Source organism: Hemibagrus wyckioides, linkage group LG04 (genome assembly GCF_019097595.1).
Source record: "Hemibagrus wyckioides isolate EC202008001 linkage group LG04, SWU_Hwy_1.0, whole genome shotgun sequence".
NCBI lineage: Eukaryota > Metazoa > Chordata > Actinopteri > Siluriformes > Bagridae > Hemibagrus > Hemibagrus wyckioides.
Genome location: NC_080713.1, coordinates 28,741,448 through 28,759,735, shown reverse-complemented (window position 1 = coordinate 28,759,735; position 18,288 = coordinate 28,741,448). Strand labels below are relative to the sequence as shown.

Genomic DNA, 18,288 nt, shown 5'->3' with positions numbered 1-18,288 from the left:
AACAAACTCCCATAGTGCATAGGGAGCTGATATTGTATTTCTGCAGTGTATCCTTTCTTGGCTATTAGCAAACGATAAATTATTCACACTCGAAGAAGAGGCTAATAAATATTTCATCGAGTTTCAAGCGGAGGTGATTTAAAACCTCACGGCCATGCGAGTGATGAGTCACTAATCCCGCTTGCTTACAGTCCAGTCTATAAACCTGCTCCTTATTCGGCTACCTCGTACCTGTTGTACATCTTGATGCGTCCGTTGGAGTGCACCTGCTCTCCGTTTTTAAGCCAGGTGATGCGTGGAGTGGGCATCCCCTCGGCCTGGCACACGAAGCGCCCGGTTCCGGCACGTGGTCGGGTCAGACTCTCGGGCCACTCCACCAGAGACGGGGGTTCTGAAACAAGAGGTTTAGTTCAGCTTTCGTGAAAAGAATCTGTTGTGACATATTGCACCTTTAATTTAAATGAACCTAATTTGAACCAGTGGTGTCTTCTGTTACAGTCTATGTTTAAAATAATGTGCATGAAATCTCCTTACCTAGCACAGTGATGTTAGCAGTGGCGAGCGTGAAGTTCCTGGTGCCGGGCGTGGTAGCTCGACACACGTACACACCCGCGTGCTGCCTCTTTACGTCGGAGATGAGCAAGTTGCCGTTGCCGAGCACTTTGGTGTTATAGACGTCGATGGGCTTGTGGTCGGCGCGGCTCCACGAGATCAGTGGCCGAGGATTCCCCACTGCGACGCACTCCAGGAGAGCGCTGGCGTGAGTCGCCACGGTGAGGTTCTGTGGCCCGGCGATGATGCGCGGGCGCTGGGGAATTCTGGGATGAGGAGCTGCACCGGGACATCATGATAAAACGATTAGAGGAGGTGAAATAAATAAAGGGCGGAAGCATCTGGTTTAGTTTGGTCTGTGTGGTTTACCTGGCGTTACTGTTAGCTTTGCCTCCACGCTCCTCCGACGGCTGGCGATGTTTGCGGCCACGCAGCGATAATTCCCAGCGTCCCTTTGGTCTACTCCCTGGATTTGCAGCACTCCGCCGGGCAGCACCGTGATTCTAAAAGCAGGAAGTTTTGCCTCATAAAAATCTTTCTGTCTCACGCACTCACACTGCATCGTAAATCTGGACTCTCTCCTGTGTCTGTACCTGTCGGTGGCCAGCGGTAAGGTGACTCGGTTGAACTCCCAGGTGATGATTGGTGGAGGTACGGCACTGATTCTGCAGGTGAAGCGTGCGACCGAACCCTCCGTCACTACTATGGAGGAAGGCTGCTGTGTGAATGTCGAAATAGCTGGAGGAGAGAGAGCAAGAGAGACAGTTAAATAAAATGAGTCGATCAGCACAGTTCAGTTCTTCTTGGGTATTTGTCGAGAACAATGTTACTTTGAGTCACATTAATATCACAAACAGCTTGTTATCAAACTCTCTGGGAAACTGAGACGATCCTCATGATTGTAGTTCATCCAGCTTCACATGGTGTAAGAGGAACACTGTTTACACTTCATTACATCCACTTCATCGCTTTAAGTCTGAATGTAATCCTGTCCATTCTGATTCATCTAATCTCAGACTTTAGGATTAAAACAAAAAAAAAATCTCCTTGCTTCACCTGGACACAAATTTAACTAAAAGTCGCCCCAGAGTGTCACCACTTGTGTGACATGCTCCAGAGGGTTTGGGGCAGGGAATGGGTGTTGAATGACAACAGTCGATCTTCACAAAACACGCTGAAACGTAATTATGTAGCAGAGAGACGGTCACAATGAAGCTGTGAAACCGAAGAACGGAACAGAACGTCCAGGTGCACTTCAAAACAAACGTCACTTCTTTCCAAATAATGGCTTTTTCCAGGGTTAGGATGACCCATGAGCCTAATTCAGAGAGGAGAAACAAAGAGAGAGTGAGAGAGAGTGAGAGGAAGTGGATGAGTGAAAGGTGATACAGTCACAGCGTATCACATGGATGAGCACTGAGAACCAAAAGGCCTTTAGATAAACACGCACACGTCAGATCTCACAGCAGAGCCACTCTGTCCTTTTGGTCACGTTTTTGTATGTGTGATAAAGCAGGATTGAAATCTTCACCTCTTTTTTGGTGAAATCACCTCGTCCTTTCTCGCTCTATCATGTTTACAGATTCTTCAGCACCTAGAGAGTGTCTCTGTCTCTCTCTTTCTAAACCTGCTGATCAACCTTCTCCCCATCTGAAACCCCTGACATGTCATCGACCACCAGCTCGTCAATATCCCATCGACAGATATGTGTGATGTAGGATCAAAAAGGAGCACGATTTCCTTAGGATAAGATTTAGTTAGCAGTTTAAACAGTTATGGATAGAGATTCATCCAAACTGGACAGCTGAAGTGTGGAAAAAGTTCATTTTGAGCGAATCTCTGCTTCAGATTCATCTTCCTGGCATAGAGGAGAGGAACCTGATGTGGTCTCCTGTGTGTTGTAGCTCTTCCACCTTCATGTTTTCTGCATGCTAAAAAGCTTTTCTGCACACAGCGGCTGTAAAGAGTGCTTATACCAGTTACCGTATCCTTCCTGGCAGCTAAAATCCCATCGATCCGGCTATTTTTCCCTCTGATCCTTCTCATCAGCAGGATGTTTTTTGTTTTCTGCACCATTCTGTGTAAACTGTAGAGACTGCTTTGTGTGGAAAATCCCAGCAGGAGATCAGCAGCTTCTGAAATACTCAAACCACCAACCAGCATATGGCACCAACAACCACCAACCATCATCTGGCACCAACAACCACTAACCACCAACCAGCATCTGGCACCAACAACCAGCAACCATCATCTGGCACCAGCAACCACCAACCATCATCTGGAACCAACAACCACTAACCACCAACCAGCATCTGGCACCAACAACCAGCAACCATCATCTGGCACCAGCAACCACTAACCACCAACCATCATCTGGCACCAGCAACCAGCAACCATCATCTGGCACCAGCAACCACTAACCACCAACCATCATCTGGCACCAGCAACCAGCAACCATCATCTGGCACCAGCAACCACTAACCACCAACCATCATCTGGCACCAGCAACCAGCAACCATCATCTGGCACCAGCAACCACTAACCACCAACCATCATCTGGCACCAGCAACCATCATCTGGCACCAGCAACCACTAACCACCAACCATCATCTGGCACCAACAACCAGCAACCAGGTCATGGTTACCATCCCAGAGATCAGACTTTCTCTCTTTGTTTTGATGTTAGATGTGAAGATGAACTGAAGCTCCTGATCTGTATCTGTGCGATTGTATACACTATGCTGCTGCCACGTGATTGGCTGATTAGGGAGCTGTAGGAATTCACAGGTGTACAGGTGTTCTAATCTAAACCAGAGTGAGTGTAAATGTTGGAAAAACATTCTAAGAAATATTTGCATTATCCAATATTATCAGACATCATTTGTAATAATGTTAAAAAGTAAAAACCAATAAATTTTTTGCATATAAGAGAAATAATAAAAAAATAAATTAAGAATGAAAAGTTAAAATCAATATTTTTTTATTTATTGTACAATTTATATTAACATTTTACGGTTTATGAGTGTCATCATTTAGCTACAATTTTTAATTTTAATGAAAAAACGTAACTTAAATAAATAAAAAACAGGTAATTTGGTAAAAAAAAAAAAGAGAGATAGAGAACGCAGTATTTGGTGTAAACAGATTTACCTAAGAGCTGTTTTCTACTTTTAGCTTTATCAGGTTCCAGAGCTATAAAACCCCCACTAGCCATTAGGACCGGTGCCTCCTTGCACCACCATCTCCATCACCACCACCACCCCCACCCCCATCTCCACCCCCACCACCATAACCACCACTTCCTTTTCCTGAGTCTCCTGACTGACAGAATCCCTGGTCAATGATTCCTCCACACAAATCCATGGAGGTGACATCAGCAGCTGATAAAGAGAACACTATCCATCACATTTTGGAGATAAATGAGTTGGGAATAATTACATGAGTTAATAAATAAATGACTTGTTTTTAATGTAAATTAAAATGATAGGTTTTTTTTCTAAAGGAGCCAGGATCAGGAAGATGAGCTGCTCGGCGCCGAGATATGTACATGTCGACCTTTGACCCCTTGCGTAGGCATTAGAGTATTGGAGATGAAGTGATGTCATGACATCTGGATCATCGTTTAGTTTCCAGTGAAACTTGCTCGTGAATATTGTTTACAAATTCTGCCCGTGTTCATGAAGCTCCGCCCCTCAAATCTACAGTGGTCCAATAAATTGACCAGATCCGGATACAGTCGAGCGTTCCGGACCGGAATTCACAGTTATTTAATCATACTCTGCATACTCTTCCAGGTAATTTGTGCCTCTACTGCACCTTTAATACGGATAAGATCACATGGAGCTTGTGGAGGAGTGAAGTTCCGGGAGCAGAACCGGGCTTTGTGGATGTTAAGATAAACGGATCAGTAAATCTCAGCTGCTCCGTGTTAGTGTTTTAAGCAGCAGGGAATCTCTCGGGATGAAGCAGAAGTGGAGCAGGGCGACCCCACAGCCTCTCTCTCTCTGCAGGAGGTGTTTCGTTTTGGGTTTCAGCTCTGAATAAACCGCCAAACAGCTCGTCTGTGATCAGGGTTTCATCCTGATAGAGCCCGGGGATGTGGTGATGAAGATATCAAGACTTCTTTTCTTAGGACTGACTTTATTTATTTATTTATTTATTTATTAACAGTATCAGGTGGGTACTGGCTGATAATAACATTTCTAATATCAATATTGAGAGAATCAGAGAGAGGGAGAGAGTCAGAGAGAGAGAGAGCCAGAGAGAGTCCGAGAGATAGAGCCAGAGAGAGAGAGAGAGTGTCAGAGAGAGAGAATGGTTTTTCAGTGTTATTACCCCAAAACAGACCCCAGAGCAGACTGGTATAGTTGAGAGCTGAAATACTCTCACTACTTCCTCCATCGCTCTCTCTCTCTCTCTCTCTCTCTCTCTATTTTGCTCCTCTTTCTTACTCTCTCTCTCTCTCTGAAGGCTGAAAACGGCAGCGCTGTCTGTCTATTGATTGTTGGAGAAAGGCTGTAGTGAGAGCTGAAGCTGAGCTGCAGGGGTTCAGTGTGTGTGTGTGTGAGAGAGACTGTGTGTGTGTGTTTCCTGCGTCCTTTGGGAGCTTTGAAACAATATATTGCATTAGTTTTAACACGACTGAAGTGGAATAGAACGTTCTGGAAATGAAACACAATTTCGTTATTGTGGATGTTCGAAACCAAATAAACAGAAACTAGAAACTCAACCCTTTCAATAAATTTCATATAAATATGTTGCTTTCCCTAAGTGCCACTGTATAGCTCCCTTCACAGCTGCTCACAATGGCGATCTGCCCATCTGCCCCTTCCTCTGACCATCCCCATGACCTCTGACCTCGGACAAATCCAGGCCAGTACTCAGTATCCCGGGTTCGCTCAGTCAGGGTAAAAAAAAACTGACAGGGTGCAATATGTGTTTAGTGAGACATTAAATACAGGCACTGAGTCTGGCAGGAGCCTATGATCTGGTGGAAGAGGAGGAGGAGGAGGATGGAGAAGAACACCGACAGAGCCAATCCGAAAAAATAGTAAACCCCAGGACGCCATGTCCGGATGGGGCAACTGAATCAGCAGTGGCATGGATCAGGGATCAGCATGGATCAGGGATGTGCAGTGTCCTGAGTCGGAGTGAGTGGAGCGGACAGCGCTGACCGCTTCCTCTTGTGACACCTCATTAGCGTGATTGGTGTGTAAGACAGAGAAAGTGTGTGTGCTGAGAGAAAAAAAGTGCACTCCGGATAGTCACGGATTTTCTGCTTGAATCGTGTTGTGAGGAACGTAAAACACTGATCCTGGATCAGATCGCATGCGTGAAAGTGTGAAGATTTTTCACGTCCATGTCACACTGAAAACCTTTTTCATCTCTTTCTCCCGCTGACTTAATGCCGGTGCGCCACTTTATGACCCCTTCATTTACTCCATCCCTCCTTTTTTCTCCTTCAGACAAATATAGTGGTGGAGGAAAAAAAGAAAAAAAAGCTCTTGGGTGGAGGGGAAAGAATGCGGTGCTGAGAAGCTCAACAAATCAATCAACCGGTGGGCCAGCGAGTGTCCAAAGGGCCTCCTCTCTCTGCAGCCAATGGCAGGCTCGACCCCGACCCGAACGACACACACACCCTTTCGCCTTGAGCCTTATGGCCGGGAAAAGGGGTGGGCCAGGGGGAGAGAGGGGGTAAGAGAAAGGGCAGAAGAATTCTCGGACCCTTATCTGCGTAAATCACTCGGTGTGTGCTTGCACACCCACAGTCAGGGACAAGAGCATGATCTGCCCCTCTGACCCTCTCAGTATTCAGGGATTGTTGAAGATTGGATTCTTAGCGTGGTTCTCTACGCTGTAGGTCACGTTAGTACAGAAACGTGTGAATAAAATCAAGTACAAAAGAGTAAAGTTAAACTGAAGCGAAAGGTTTATATTTACTCCTTAAAGGGAATTTTAAATGAATGGAATAGTGTATCTGTCACACAGAGCATGTTTTCACATACTTTTTCATCTGTTGAAGATTACTGAAGGTAATTATAAGTATTGGAAGTTATTAAAAGTATGGACTAATAACTTCATTTAAGGTTTAAAACACTGCTGAATCAATCCCAGTAATGTAATAATGATTGAGGGAAGACATTCAGGGGCGAGAAGCTCAAGCCAGCATGCTCCTGCGTCTTTCTCTCCCCCTCGGTTAGTGTCTCTTTACCCCCTCTACCTCTACTCCCTCTCTTGTCTCGCAGCATAACAACCCCTTGAGCAATTTGCGGTGACCTCCGACCTTTCCGACCGCTGCCCCGAGGAAACCATGGAAACCTTTCATGTCCGGCACGCAAGGAAATAAAGTGGAGGGCAGCCTGGAGGTCCTGTCCACTAGGAATTGGTCAAACTTTTCATCTAGAGAACAAACTGTGCAGGCTTTATCCCTGTTATTACACTGTGTGACTTAAACATGGCTTGGTGCTCACACACACACACGGTACTTTTTTTTACTCAATATATTCATCAGATAAGAGTTTCTAAACTAAAAGAACGTTTCAAGCTTCACCCCTAAAGCGTGACTGAAAGTTTTGGCACCCTCGTTTCAGCTCTGAAGTAATGCTCGTATCTCTACTACATCACCGATGCACAGCATTTCCTCAGGAAGTCAACAGAAAAGCTGGAATTCCTCAGAAAGAGGTCCGGCGCGTGACATCCGAGCCCTGCAGCTACGGTTTACGTATAGATCAGAATCGGGGGAATGCGGCATGTTGCTTATCTTACGGCATGACTAGCGCTTTGTGCTGCTCCTCCGTCTTAACTAAAGCTCTGCCTATGTTTGGATAATGTAGCTATGTGACCCCTGACTCGACTCTTTTCATTCAACACGTACAGAAGGAGCCTCGCTTCCTCATAGGGTGGTTTCATTAAAATAAAACACTTATTACGAGTCAGGACCTTGGCATTAAATCAGAAAATTTTGCATCTAATAAAGTGACAAATTATTAAGAAAAAAAAAATTAATTATTAAAAAAAATAATAATACTGAAATCCAGTGTAATAGCAGGCACAGGTTTCAAAAATATAATAATAATAATAATAATAATGCTTAAATATTTTAAATCTGATTTATAAGAATCCAAACTAACATCTATTATCTATGATTTATAAATGAATAAATAATTGTAAATTAATACATAAAATTTGTAACAGGTTTTATGTTTAATAAACATTTTCTAATTTTCTATTTTAATAAATATTTAAAGTAAAAAAAAATGTAAAATACAGCAGTTGAGGACATATGAGGACAGATTTTTTTATTTTTTACTTTTGTAAAAAAAAATCATTTTAAATTAATCAATATATATAAAACATCCTTATAACTTTAATAACTTCTTTAGGGAGTTAAATATGCAAAAGTTAATAATAAATTAATAAATAATTTGTTAAATCATTAATGCAAACAAATGAGATTTATTATTATTTTCATTATTATTGTTATATTTTTGATACATTTTACCGATTGTTAAATTACTAGAAAAGCAACAGCTCTTAGAAGATACCTCTGGTCAGAAGTGTGTGTGTGTGTGTGAGAGAGAGAGCACACTGGTGACAGATATTTCTCTTGGCTGAAGGTGAGAAGACAGAGGGCAAAAGGTCCAAAAGGTCCACACATGTGGAACCATTAATCTTCCTGTCCCCCTAACACCCCCTACACACACACTCACACACACACACACACACACACACACCCCTATACCTCTCAAACCTGCTTACAACATTCCACCAGCACTTGAAACACAAACTCTGGCCAGATTCACACTTGACACTGATTTATTTAAATTCAGACAAATTTCCAGGACTAAAAGATGTAAAAACTCCAAGTTTAATCGGCGTGTCGCGTCCTGACGTTTTCTAATCCTAACTTAGATTCTAATCTAAGTTTTGCTATTCCGAGAACTTTTTAAACTTTCATCGTGGCTCAGTATCATTTGCATAATTGCTCTTCCTTTGAGGAATAAAGGCCAGATGTCTCGGGTTTGGTCACTCATCTCTGGCCAAACAAATACCCCTTAAAGAAGAGCTTTTCTTTAGCCATGGTGGTCAGGGGGGCAGTTGAGGGCAGTTGGGGGGCAGCTAGGGGACAAAAGGCTGTGGAGAGAAAGGCTTTTCATTTGTTCTGCTGAGCAGCAGAGCAGAAAGCAATTGCATGGAGACCAGTAGCTCCTTTCACTCCAGGAGCACAATAAAGTTAGGCATTCGGGGGCAAAGACACTCGGAGGGGGGGGGAGAAAAAAAAAAATTTCTATTTAAGCGATTATCTCTACCATCTCCTGCCACCAACTTTGTCTTGAACCTTCATGAGCATTTCTCAGGTAGCTGTCAATTTTACGAGCGCTAGGCAAGATAGTGGCCTCGCTCTAAATGTCCCTTTAAAACAAGCCTGTAAACAGCACTGAGTGTCTTTACTGCAGCTACGCCTCATTAATAAACTGCAGCTCACTCAGGTAACCGGATCCCTCGACCAGAGCGGAGGAATTGCTCTCATCTTCTCCACTGTACTCTGTCAAGCTTTACTGTACTCTACTGAGGCGAGGTGAGAGCTGCGTTGTTGTTTTTGAACATTTGTCGCTCTTCTCTGAGCTGTTACACCATCAGAGTCTCACTGCTCCTGTTTTACTGCTTCGACCCCCAACAGGGCCTGAGGGTGTGTGTGTGTGAGAATCACTCAAGAAAGCCATACACCCAAGAAAGGACACACGCAACAACACACACTCTCGCTCCACATCACAAAGTGTTTTATTCCTCTTATACCGCAGCACCGTGCCGACTCCACTGGAGTCTCCTTCCATCACTGCTAGATAAAGTGGCGAGTCGTGGAGGAATACCAGTCCTTGTGAACCATTACTATAGAAACGATAACGTATTAGAACGAGTGCATATGCTGCTATTATAGGAAATCAACACCTTCTGACCAATCAGAATGCAGAATTCAACCACTCTGTACATATCTTAAACTGCTATAAGAAAATGCGGTTATTAGCGTTATATGGTGCATCATCACTTTGCATAAATGCCCCTGGAAAGCACATTCATAAGTTTTGTGAGAATGATGTCACATCACCCCACTCTGTCACACACACACACTCCTTAAAGCAAGGAAGGATGACTTAAAAGGCTGTAGCTGGTGAATAGCTCCTAACCCAGCTCCTAACCTTTCAAACCTGCCCGCCTTCATTTACACACCAATGGAGGCTTTCCCTCAGGATCTACCCTGGCTTTCAAACCGCTGGCCTCCAGCGCTGAACTCATCCCTTCTTCCACCCCCACCCAGGAGCTGGCTCTATCTGCATTACCAGAACTAACAGAGACTTAGTTTTCACATAAATTTGGTAACATGGGGGGGGGTAAAGTGATGAAGACTGTCTATCGTTTGAAGAAAATGACTACATTCTGCAGGGCTCACACACTGAGGTTTGACTGGGGTTAGCCAACCAGAGCTAGCCGATCGTGAGATTTGAGACATTTTTTAAACAGATTTACTCTGTCTTTGGTCAGTTCACATTATTTCTCATTAATTTGGTCAACTTCTCATTCCCACCCCCCAGCCAGCTCTGTCCTATCACACGACAACAAACCAATGAGGTTAAGACTAACCTGTGCTTGTGCTTCAGCCTGTGGGCAAAATCTTAGAGTGTAAATATCAGACTCGTAAATGTGAATCTACAAGGATTACAGTGATAATCACCTCAGCTATTTTGCGTACAAGTCACAGATCCTCAACATAACAAAACACTTATCAGGATAAAGTGGTTCTCTGTTGAACAGAAACTCAAAACCCGAAGCTCTTCTTGCACTCATCCTACACTCATCTCCATGTGAAATCTGACCCCTAGAAAGACGAGACAGAGATAACGAAGGATTTTTAAAAAGTGTAATCGAACTCTGTGTGTTTGGAGATTCAGGAAAATCTGGACTGACCTGATGTGGTATTACTGACACTACAAAGATTTCAGAAAGGGCCACTGAGGGCCATCCCGGGGCCGCTACAGCAAGAGACTTACTTGCGATAGTCAGGCGAGCTTTCTGGCTCAGTATAGCTCCGTATTTGTTCTGAGCAAGGCACTGGTACAATCCTTCGTCTGATTTCTCTCCTTTTCGGCTCTCGGTCTCAGAGATGAAGAGCGATCCGTTGGAAAGTTGGTAGACGCGGTCCGACTCGACGACGGGAGATCCGTTTTTTAGCCAACGGATCCGGATTGGAAGCTCGCCCTGAGCCTGGCAGTCCATAATCACTACATCCTTACGCAGGACCGTCACATCCCGGGGCTCCTTAACGAAAAATAACTCACTAAAACACAAAACACCTGAAAAGACAAATAGAGAGAGCGTTACACTGCTGAATGAGTGACTTGGATTTTAATTCTGAAGAACAAGTGTTCAGAGAAACATGGGCATAGAAGGAAAAGCTTTATGATGTAATATGATGGAAGAGGAACACAAATTGTAAGGCTGTGGTTTTCAAATAAGTGGGATTTATTAAGCATACAGGAGGATCTTTTTTACCTTGATTAGATTGGCAGAACCTCACCATTAACACCTACTACATTTATTCCTGACTTATAATATCTATTAGGTGAATATCCGGTCACTTGATGTATCTGCTAGATGTTAAACGGCATTTTGTTGCTATGTACCTGTACTTTGGCAATGACAAAGTTCTGTCTATCTATCTATCTATCTATCTATCTATCTATCTATCTATCTATCTATCTATCTATCTATCTATCTATCTATCTATCACAAACATTCAAGAACTTCACAGAGACTGTACTCAATATAACTGAAGGGACTGAAAGGATCATAAACTCCGAAGCCCTGGCCTGGCTGTGTTTCAGTGATCATATGTCTTTGTGGATCACACTTCACACTAATCTAATTCGGTTATCCATGCCTCCTAAAGTCAGGCACCTGGGAGGAGAGTGACTCTATACCTCCTTAAAAAGATTTATTATGCACGTTGCGTGTAATGCGGATAGCCACTGATCCTACACTAGGGAGAATCCTGACCCAAACACACTGAGACCTTCACAATATGACACCATCTTCAGCTGTAGTTTTGTGAGCAGATGTTAGGACGTTTGCCTACATACCATTAGCATGTCGGGCTTAAAAACATATAGGTACACAACTGGACCTTAAGAACTAATTCTCTGAAAGCTAATGTGTCATGCACATACCCCAGGAAAATACATATACTAAAGATATAAAGCATGTCCCTTTGACGCTTTATATCTTAAAAGTACTCGTAAACGTATCTTTATGTCTGAGAGAACAAGACGTAAAGTTACTAATTTGAAGACTTAATAATGTAAACATTAAATAAACCTTCTCATTAAAGAATTATTACAATTATGACAGTTTATGAGTAAACATTTACACACTACATTTTGTGTAGTAGGTCTTCCAGGATTGTAAAACAATAATTGTGTCACATCCGCCACCCCTGAAACAGGTCTTGCCCACCTAGACGCCACCCCAAATCCCTTTTCTAAGAGGTTTGTCCATGTTACGTAGGTATTTTAAGGAAACATTTCAGTTTTCATTTCAAGGAAATTACATAAAGTATGTCATCATTTGCTGTATAAATCAGATATTCTGTGAATATAGCTTGGTGATGCTACAGCTTAACGTGGTTTTCTTTGCACGGGAGTCGAAGGAAAAGAATGAAGATGGAAAAGCAAGTCTGTAGATGGTGGTAAGTTTTTAAGGGGCCAAGAAAATGAAAACTAATTATTTTCAGCAGAACATTTCTGTCATTTCTGCTACATCTTTACATGAAGGAGGGCAATTGTCAATTAAAATGCCCCAAAAGGGGCTAATTTCAGGTGTTTTTGTGTGGTTTTGATATGTTGTCTGCTCGAAATTTGGGTGTTTTGATACCTTAGAAGAAAAACTCTGGACAGGATATTATTCTGGATATTTTATTATCAATTATATGAAGAAAAAAAAACAGAATCTGAGGAAACAATGTCAGTTTCAGTGAATGTGTTACTAGCTTTTTATGGTAAAAAAAAAAAAAAAAAAAAAGCTAAATAAAAATACAATAAACAATAAGATTTCTCAAATATTTTAGATAGAAAGATGAAACAACTTGATCGTTGTACCCTTGTTAATAAAGGGGGGAGGCAATCAATTATTAATTAATTAATTTTTTTTAATTAATTAATTAATAAGACACCTAGCGGCCTGAGGAGAAAAAGGCTAACACTTTAGCACAGCGGTTGTTTTGGGTCGCGCACGTGCGCCGCGCGCGCGCTCACATTAAAATCAGCGCTCGAGGACTTTTTATATAGATATATTTATGTGATGTGACGTCATTGAAATTGAGCACGCGCGCCCTTCAAATCTAATTCAAACACCAACAGACAAAACGGTTACTTTTAAAGCGACGCTATTGCACAATGTTATATTACAGACGACCAATTAAACCGTGTATATATATCTGTATTGTGCAAATTATGCACAGTAAACATCTTTTCTGAATCTTTATCAACACCCACTGTGCTTTTATTAACTTTTTTACAGTGCAAACTGTTAAATATATTCTTTATTTTAATGTTTAAAGTTGACATTTCTTGCCATGTGATAAAGCAGCTAAAGAATCTCTTACCTGGTAAAAACACTGCGAGGAACAGCAGCGGATGAAATAAAATCCGTTTAAAACGCGCCATTTACTGAAGTTGTTCGTGCATGCTAGCTAACTCTACACAGGCTGCTGACACAACCTTCTCGCTTCTCTCTCTGTGACACACTGACCCTCTGCGCGAGCTGCTGACCATCGAGCCTGGGGACTAGTTTCTACGGCGGATGGATCCCTCCTCCGTGCCCGTGTCATGACCCCCCCCCCTCTCCCGGCCCCCTCCCTCTATCAGAGCACGGAGTACAGTTACCTTGGCAACGACACGCCCCGCCAATTAAAAACTTCTCAGAAAATCGTGTAACTGATCAAGAAATAAAAACACATTAATTAAGAAGTTTATTTGTGCAAATATGAATCATTAACCATTAATTAATGATTAATTAGTAAGCAATAATTAAGCATTTCAATCCAGTCCTTTAGGAGACATTTAATAACAAAGAAAATATCAAATAAAAATGATGTTATTTGTGATAAAACATTACACTGTGCTTAAAATCAATGAGTCCAACCTTATATTTAAAACAAAATCCAATGAATGCAATAAACTACAAATCTATCAGTGACATAAATTGTAATTTAAAGTTTAAACCCTGTTTTAGGTTAGATATTTACTAACGATAAAAACAAAACGATAAAAAAACAAATGAAAATGAAAGTTCTTTGTGTTTTTATGACTCCAGAGTCCAAACTACCAAAGAAGTACACTAACTACCTACTAGTAAAATCACACAAACTAGCTAGAAAAACCCTAACTAACTACTTAGCTAAAAAGTACACTAACTACCTAGCTAGAAAATCATACTAAGCCACTACCAAGTACAATAACTACCTAGCTGGAAAAACCCTAACTAAATACATAGCAAGAAAGTCATGCTAACTACCTAACTAGAAAACCCCTAACTAACTACCTAGCTAGAAAACCACACAAACTAGCTAGAAAAACCCTAACTAACTACCTAGCTAAAAAAATCATACTAACTACCAAAAAATACATAACCTAACCAACCACCTAGCTAGAAAATCACAAATACTAGCTAGAAAAAAGCTTAAATAGCTATACCCAGCTTAAAAATCCCTAAGTAACTACCTAGCTAGAAAATCACACAAACTAGCTAGAAAACCCCTAACTACCTAACTACCTAGCTATAAATCCACACAAACTAGATAGAAAAACCTTAACTAATTACCTAGCTATAAAATCACACAAGCTAGCTATAAAATCCCTAACTATCTACCTAGCTAGAAAACCACACAAACTTACACAACATTTATCTTTGCAGGAAAATGCAGTTATAATTGTATTCAGGGAATAATAATAATAATAATAATAATAATGTTGTTTGTGATATGTGAACTCAAGCTGTTGCTTTATTGAATTGTCATGAATCTATTACCACAGTAATTATGTATTTACATCCATATTTAAAATGGGTTTTTTTAACACCTCAGGAAATCATTTCTATTGTTTTTTTGTATTTTTACAGTACATCAAGCTGTTTATGTAAAACATTTAAAAGTCTTGTGAAAAAACCTGAATATTGAAGTCACAAATCTTTTAAGTTAATAATTAAACACTTTAATCCATATTGGGGGTGTTGGGGTTAGACCTTTTACACACAAAACAACAACAAAATCTATCTGTATATTTTACCTGTTGTTGTACATTAAACATTTATTTATAACTCTCATTAAGTCTTCATTGTTATTATTATAAGTCACAAAACTATTAAGCTAATTAGTGCACATTTAAATCCAGTTTGTTTTTGTTTAGAGGCAAAACAACAGATTTATTTATACCCTGAGAATTATGATGTCACAGGATGAGCAAAATTGTTTTGTGGAGTGAGTGAAGCAGTGATGTGTCTTCTATAAAATTTATCAACAATTCATTTGACCAAAACATCCATCCATCCATCGTCTATACCCGCTTTATTCCTAATTAGGGTCACGGGGATCTGCTGGAGCCTATCCCAGCACACACTGGGTGAAAGGCAGGGGTACACCCTGGACAGGTCACCAGTCCATCAAAGGACCACATATAGACAGACAACCACACACACTCACACTCTCTCCTATGGGCAATTTCGAATTACCAATCAACCTAATGTACATGTTTTTGGACTGTGGGAGGAAACCGGAGTACTTGGAGTAAACCCACTCAGAAAGAACATGCAAACTCCACACAGAAAGGCCCCTGTCTGTTCGAACCCGGGATTCAAACCCTATACTGCCCTGACCGAAACATGTATATGTTAATATGCAAACCTGGATATTTTGTAATATACATACTTCTGAAGACTACAGATTTTCATGAACTCTCTCTCTCTCTCTCTCTCTTTCTCTCTCTCTCTTGATAAATGTTTCTCTTTAGTTTGTATCTCTGTCAAAAGTAAAGTTCTAGCACTTAAACTGAAAACTATATTTCTAACCTGATCTACTCACTGAACAACAACAAAACTGACAAGAATTATAAGTTTAAATGAGTGAAAACGAGTTCTGATTTTCATCATCATCATCATCATCATCATCATCATCATCACCCACTTCAGTCTCTGTCTCATTACCTGTCTGTCTAATGACCTAAAAGTCACAGAGCTTAAACTCTCACCTCTTCACTCCACAGGTCTCTGCTCACACTAACATCTGTGAGGAAATAATCACAAATAATTCATTCACTCACTTCTCTTCTTTTTGGTCAGTTTCTTGTAAATGTCTTTTTATTTGTTTGTGTAAACTGTTCAGATTGTATTCTGTTCTGAATCTCTGTTTTGATGATGATGTGACATGTGACATGCAAGAGCATCATGGGCATTGAACAAATCACATCAGCTCCGTAGCTAGAAAATCATACTAGCTAACTAGCTAGAAAAATTACATTATCTACGTAGCTAGAAAACCATACTAACTAACTACCAAAGAAGTACACTGACTAATTAGCTAGAGAAACCCTAACTAACTACCTAGCTAGAAAATTACACTAACTGCCAAAGAAGTACACTAACTACCTAGCTAGAAAAGTCACACTAACTATCTAGCTAGAAAAGTCACACTAATTACCTAGCTAGAAGATAACACTAACTACCTAGCTAGAAAATCACACTAACTAGCAAGTTAGAAAAACCCTAACCAACAACCTATCTAGAAAGTCACATTAACTACCTAGCTAGAAAAACCCTACCTAACTACCTCCCTACAAAATTACACTAACTAACTAGTTAGAAAAATACAGTAACCACCGAGCTAAAAATCATACTAACCAACTACCATAGAACTACACTAACTAACTAGATAGAAAAACCTTAACTAACTACCTAGCTAGAAAATCACACAAACTTTCTTAACATTTATCTTTGCAGTTGAATGTGGTTATTAGCGGTAGGAAAAACTAAATTTTGGTTAAAACCTGATTTTTTTTCACCTGTATTCAGTGAACATTTCCCCAGACACATATCTCAGTAATATCAGAACTCTGAGTACCAGTTTATCCTGATCTGATACTAGCCTGCTCTTTATAACCTATGAACATATAATCCTTCATCAGGGGATCGTCAAATACATCAAATGTGACCAGATACTGCGCTAGTGTTGTCCCAGGCACCAGTACTGTGCATCAGAGCCTGAATTCAAACAACTCTTTTGTATCATGCTTAGAGATTGATCAGTTTTGACCATTATTTTCTGACCGACACCCGAATATAAATCTTATCCAGAATCTCTGGGATCAAACATGCTGCGATATTCATCATTACGAGGTGGCTGAGCAGACCGACTGAGGATCTATATAACCTCATTTCAGTTACAGCTATCGACATGACACCTCTATAATCTCCATGCCTGAGTGTGGGAAAAGGGTGTTTTCCTCCCGTTTGGCTGAACAGACCTCACAGCTGGGCTTTTGTGTCGTGGGTCCGAGGGTCCGGTGGGAGGTCAGGTCACTCTCCTCCTCCATACAGAGAAGAGGGGAGGATCAATAATTTTGTGTACTGTCCAGCTGTCCAGCTCTCCCTTATCAATTCTCTGATTCGGAGAAGGGTTAGTTTGCTGATATAAACACACACACACACACACACACACATTTTTCTTCACCAGCTGGGCTTTTCTACTTGATTGTTGTGGGAACCGCTGAATTAAGGACCAAATTAATTCACGACTTTTCTGTTTTACCATCGATATTCGGTCAAAAACACAAACTCCTCTCAACATCTTAGCTGTGAATTTAAATTACCCAGCTAACGTTAGCATGAAAAGTCACGCATGCTAGCTGTGTCAAAATCTCTGCACTAACCCAGCGAAAGGTATTTCCTGCCTTAGTTTACAAATCAGAACCTTCAGCATGAATCAACCTTAAACCACAACGCTGCTGATTTATCCGCTCTGATCGGTCAGGAGATGTTGATCAGTTTTCTATAAGAGCAGCTTGGACATGGACGCAGCTCGGTATTGACGTTCTGTCTCTAAAGCATGCGCAATTAAAACGTTAGCGGTGTAAATGTCGATATGGTGAAGATTTCTGGAAGGAAGGAGTCTCCAGTGTCAGTGTTTTGTAATAGTCTGAGGTAAAGCTGTAACTTTATGATTTTCCAGAAGAGTGGATGCCCAGTTTACACTGTTTCTATGGCAACAAGACAAGCTGCATTTTTTTTTTGGTATTATTTACTTCAAGACAGAAAAAAAGAGAGGGAGTTCGGTGAGGGATCGAGTGTTTATAGCTTGTGAAGTGATAATGAACACAACATTAAACGTAACTATATGGAGATAAAAGTATGCTGGTGTTGATCATCACAAGAACATTACAACACACTCAGGGTTGAGAACACCTTCCGGATTTTCCGATTAAGGATTAAGGATTCCGATTAAGGAGGGAAATCTTTACATCTGAGTGTTCATCGTTAGCAGTCAACTAAAACTCGGATGTAACTCGGAAAGATTTCCCTCAACTCGGATTCCTTAATTGGAAAATCTGGAAGGGTGAACACAAAATCTGATAAGGTGAACACACTTCGCAGGTATTTAATCTTTATTCATCACTCTTTCTTCCTGTGTGTGTGTGT

The 18,288-nt window shown here is 41.1% G+C and overlaps 1 protein-coding gene across 2 annotated transcripts in view; it reads right to left on the bottom strand.

The window, feature by feature from the left end:
* The window catches only part of prtga (protogenin homolog a (Gallus gallus)), a 32,005-nt gene extending 18,664 nt beyond the window's left edge, over positions 1-13,341 (bottom strand). For both annotated transcript variants that reach the window (XM_058388394.1, XM_058388395.1), the window contains exons 1-6: positions 13,208-13,341; positions 10,599-10,901; positions 1,146-1,290; positions 922-1,055; positions 535-831; positions 232-391 (exon numbers count right to left, since the gene is read on the bottom strand). In XM_058388394.1, coding sequence (XP_058244377.1) covers positions 232-391; positions 535-831; positions 922-1,055; positions 1,146-1,290; positions 10,599-10,901; positions 13,208-13,268 — 1,100 coding nt within the window. In that variant the 5' untranslated portion in view covers positions 13,269-13,341. The remainder of the gene's footprint in view (positions 1-231; positions 392-534; positions 832-921; positions 1,056-1,145; positions 1,291-10,598; positions 10,902-13,207) is intronic.
* Positions 13,342-18,288: the final 4,947 nt, after the last annotated feature.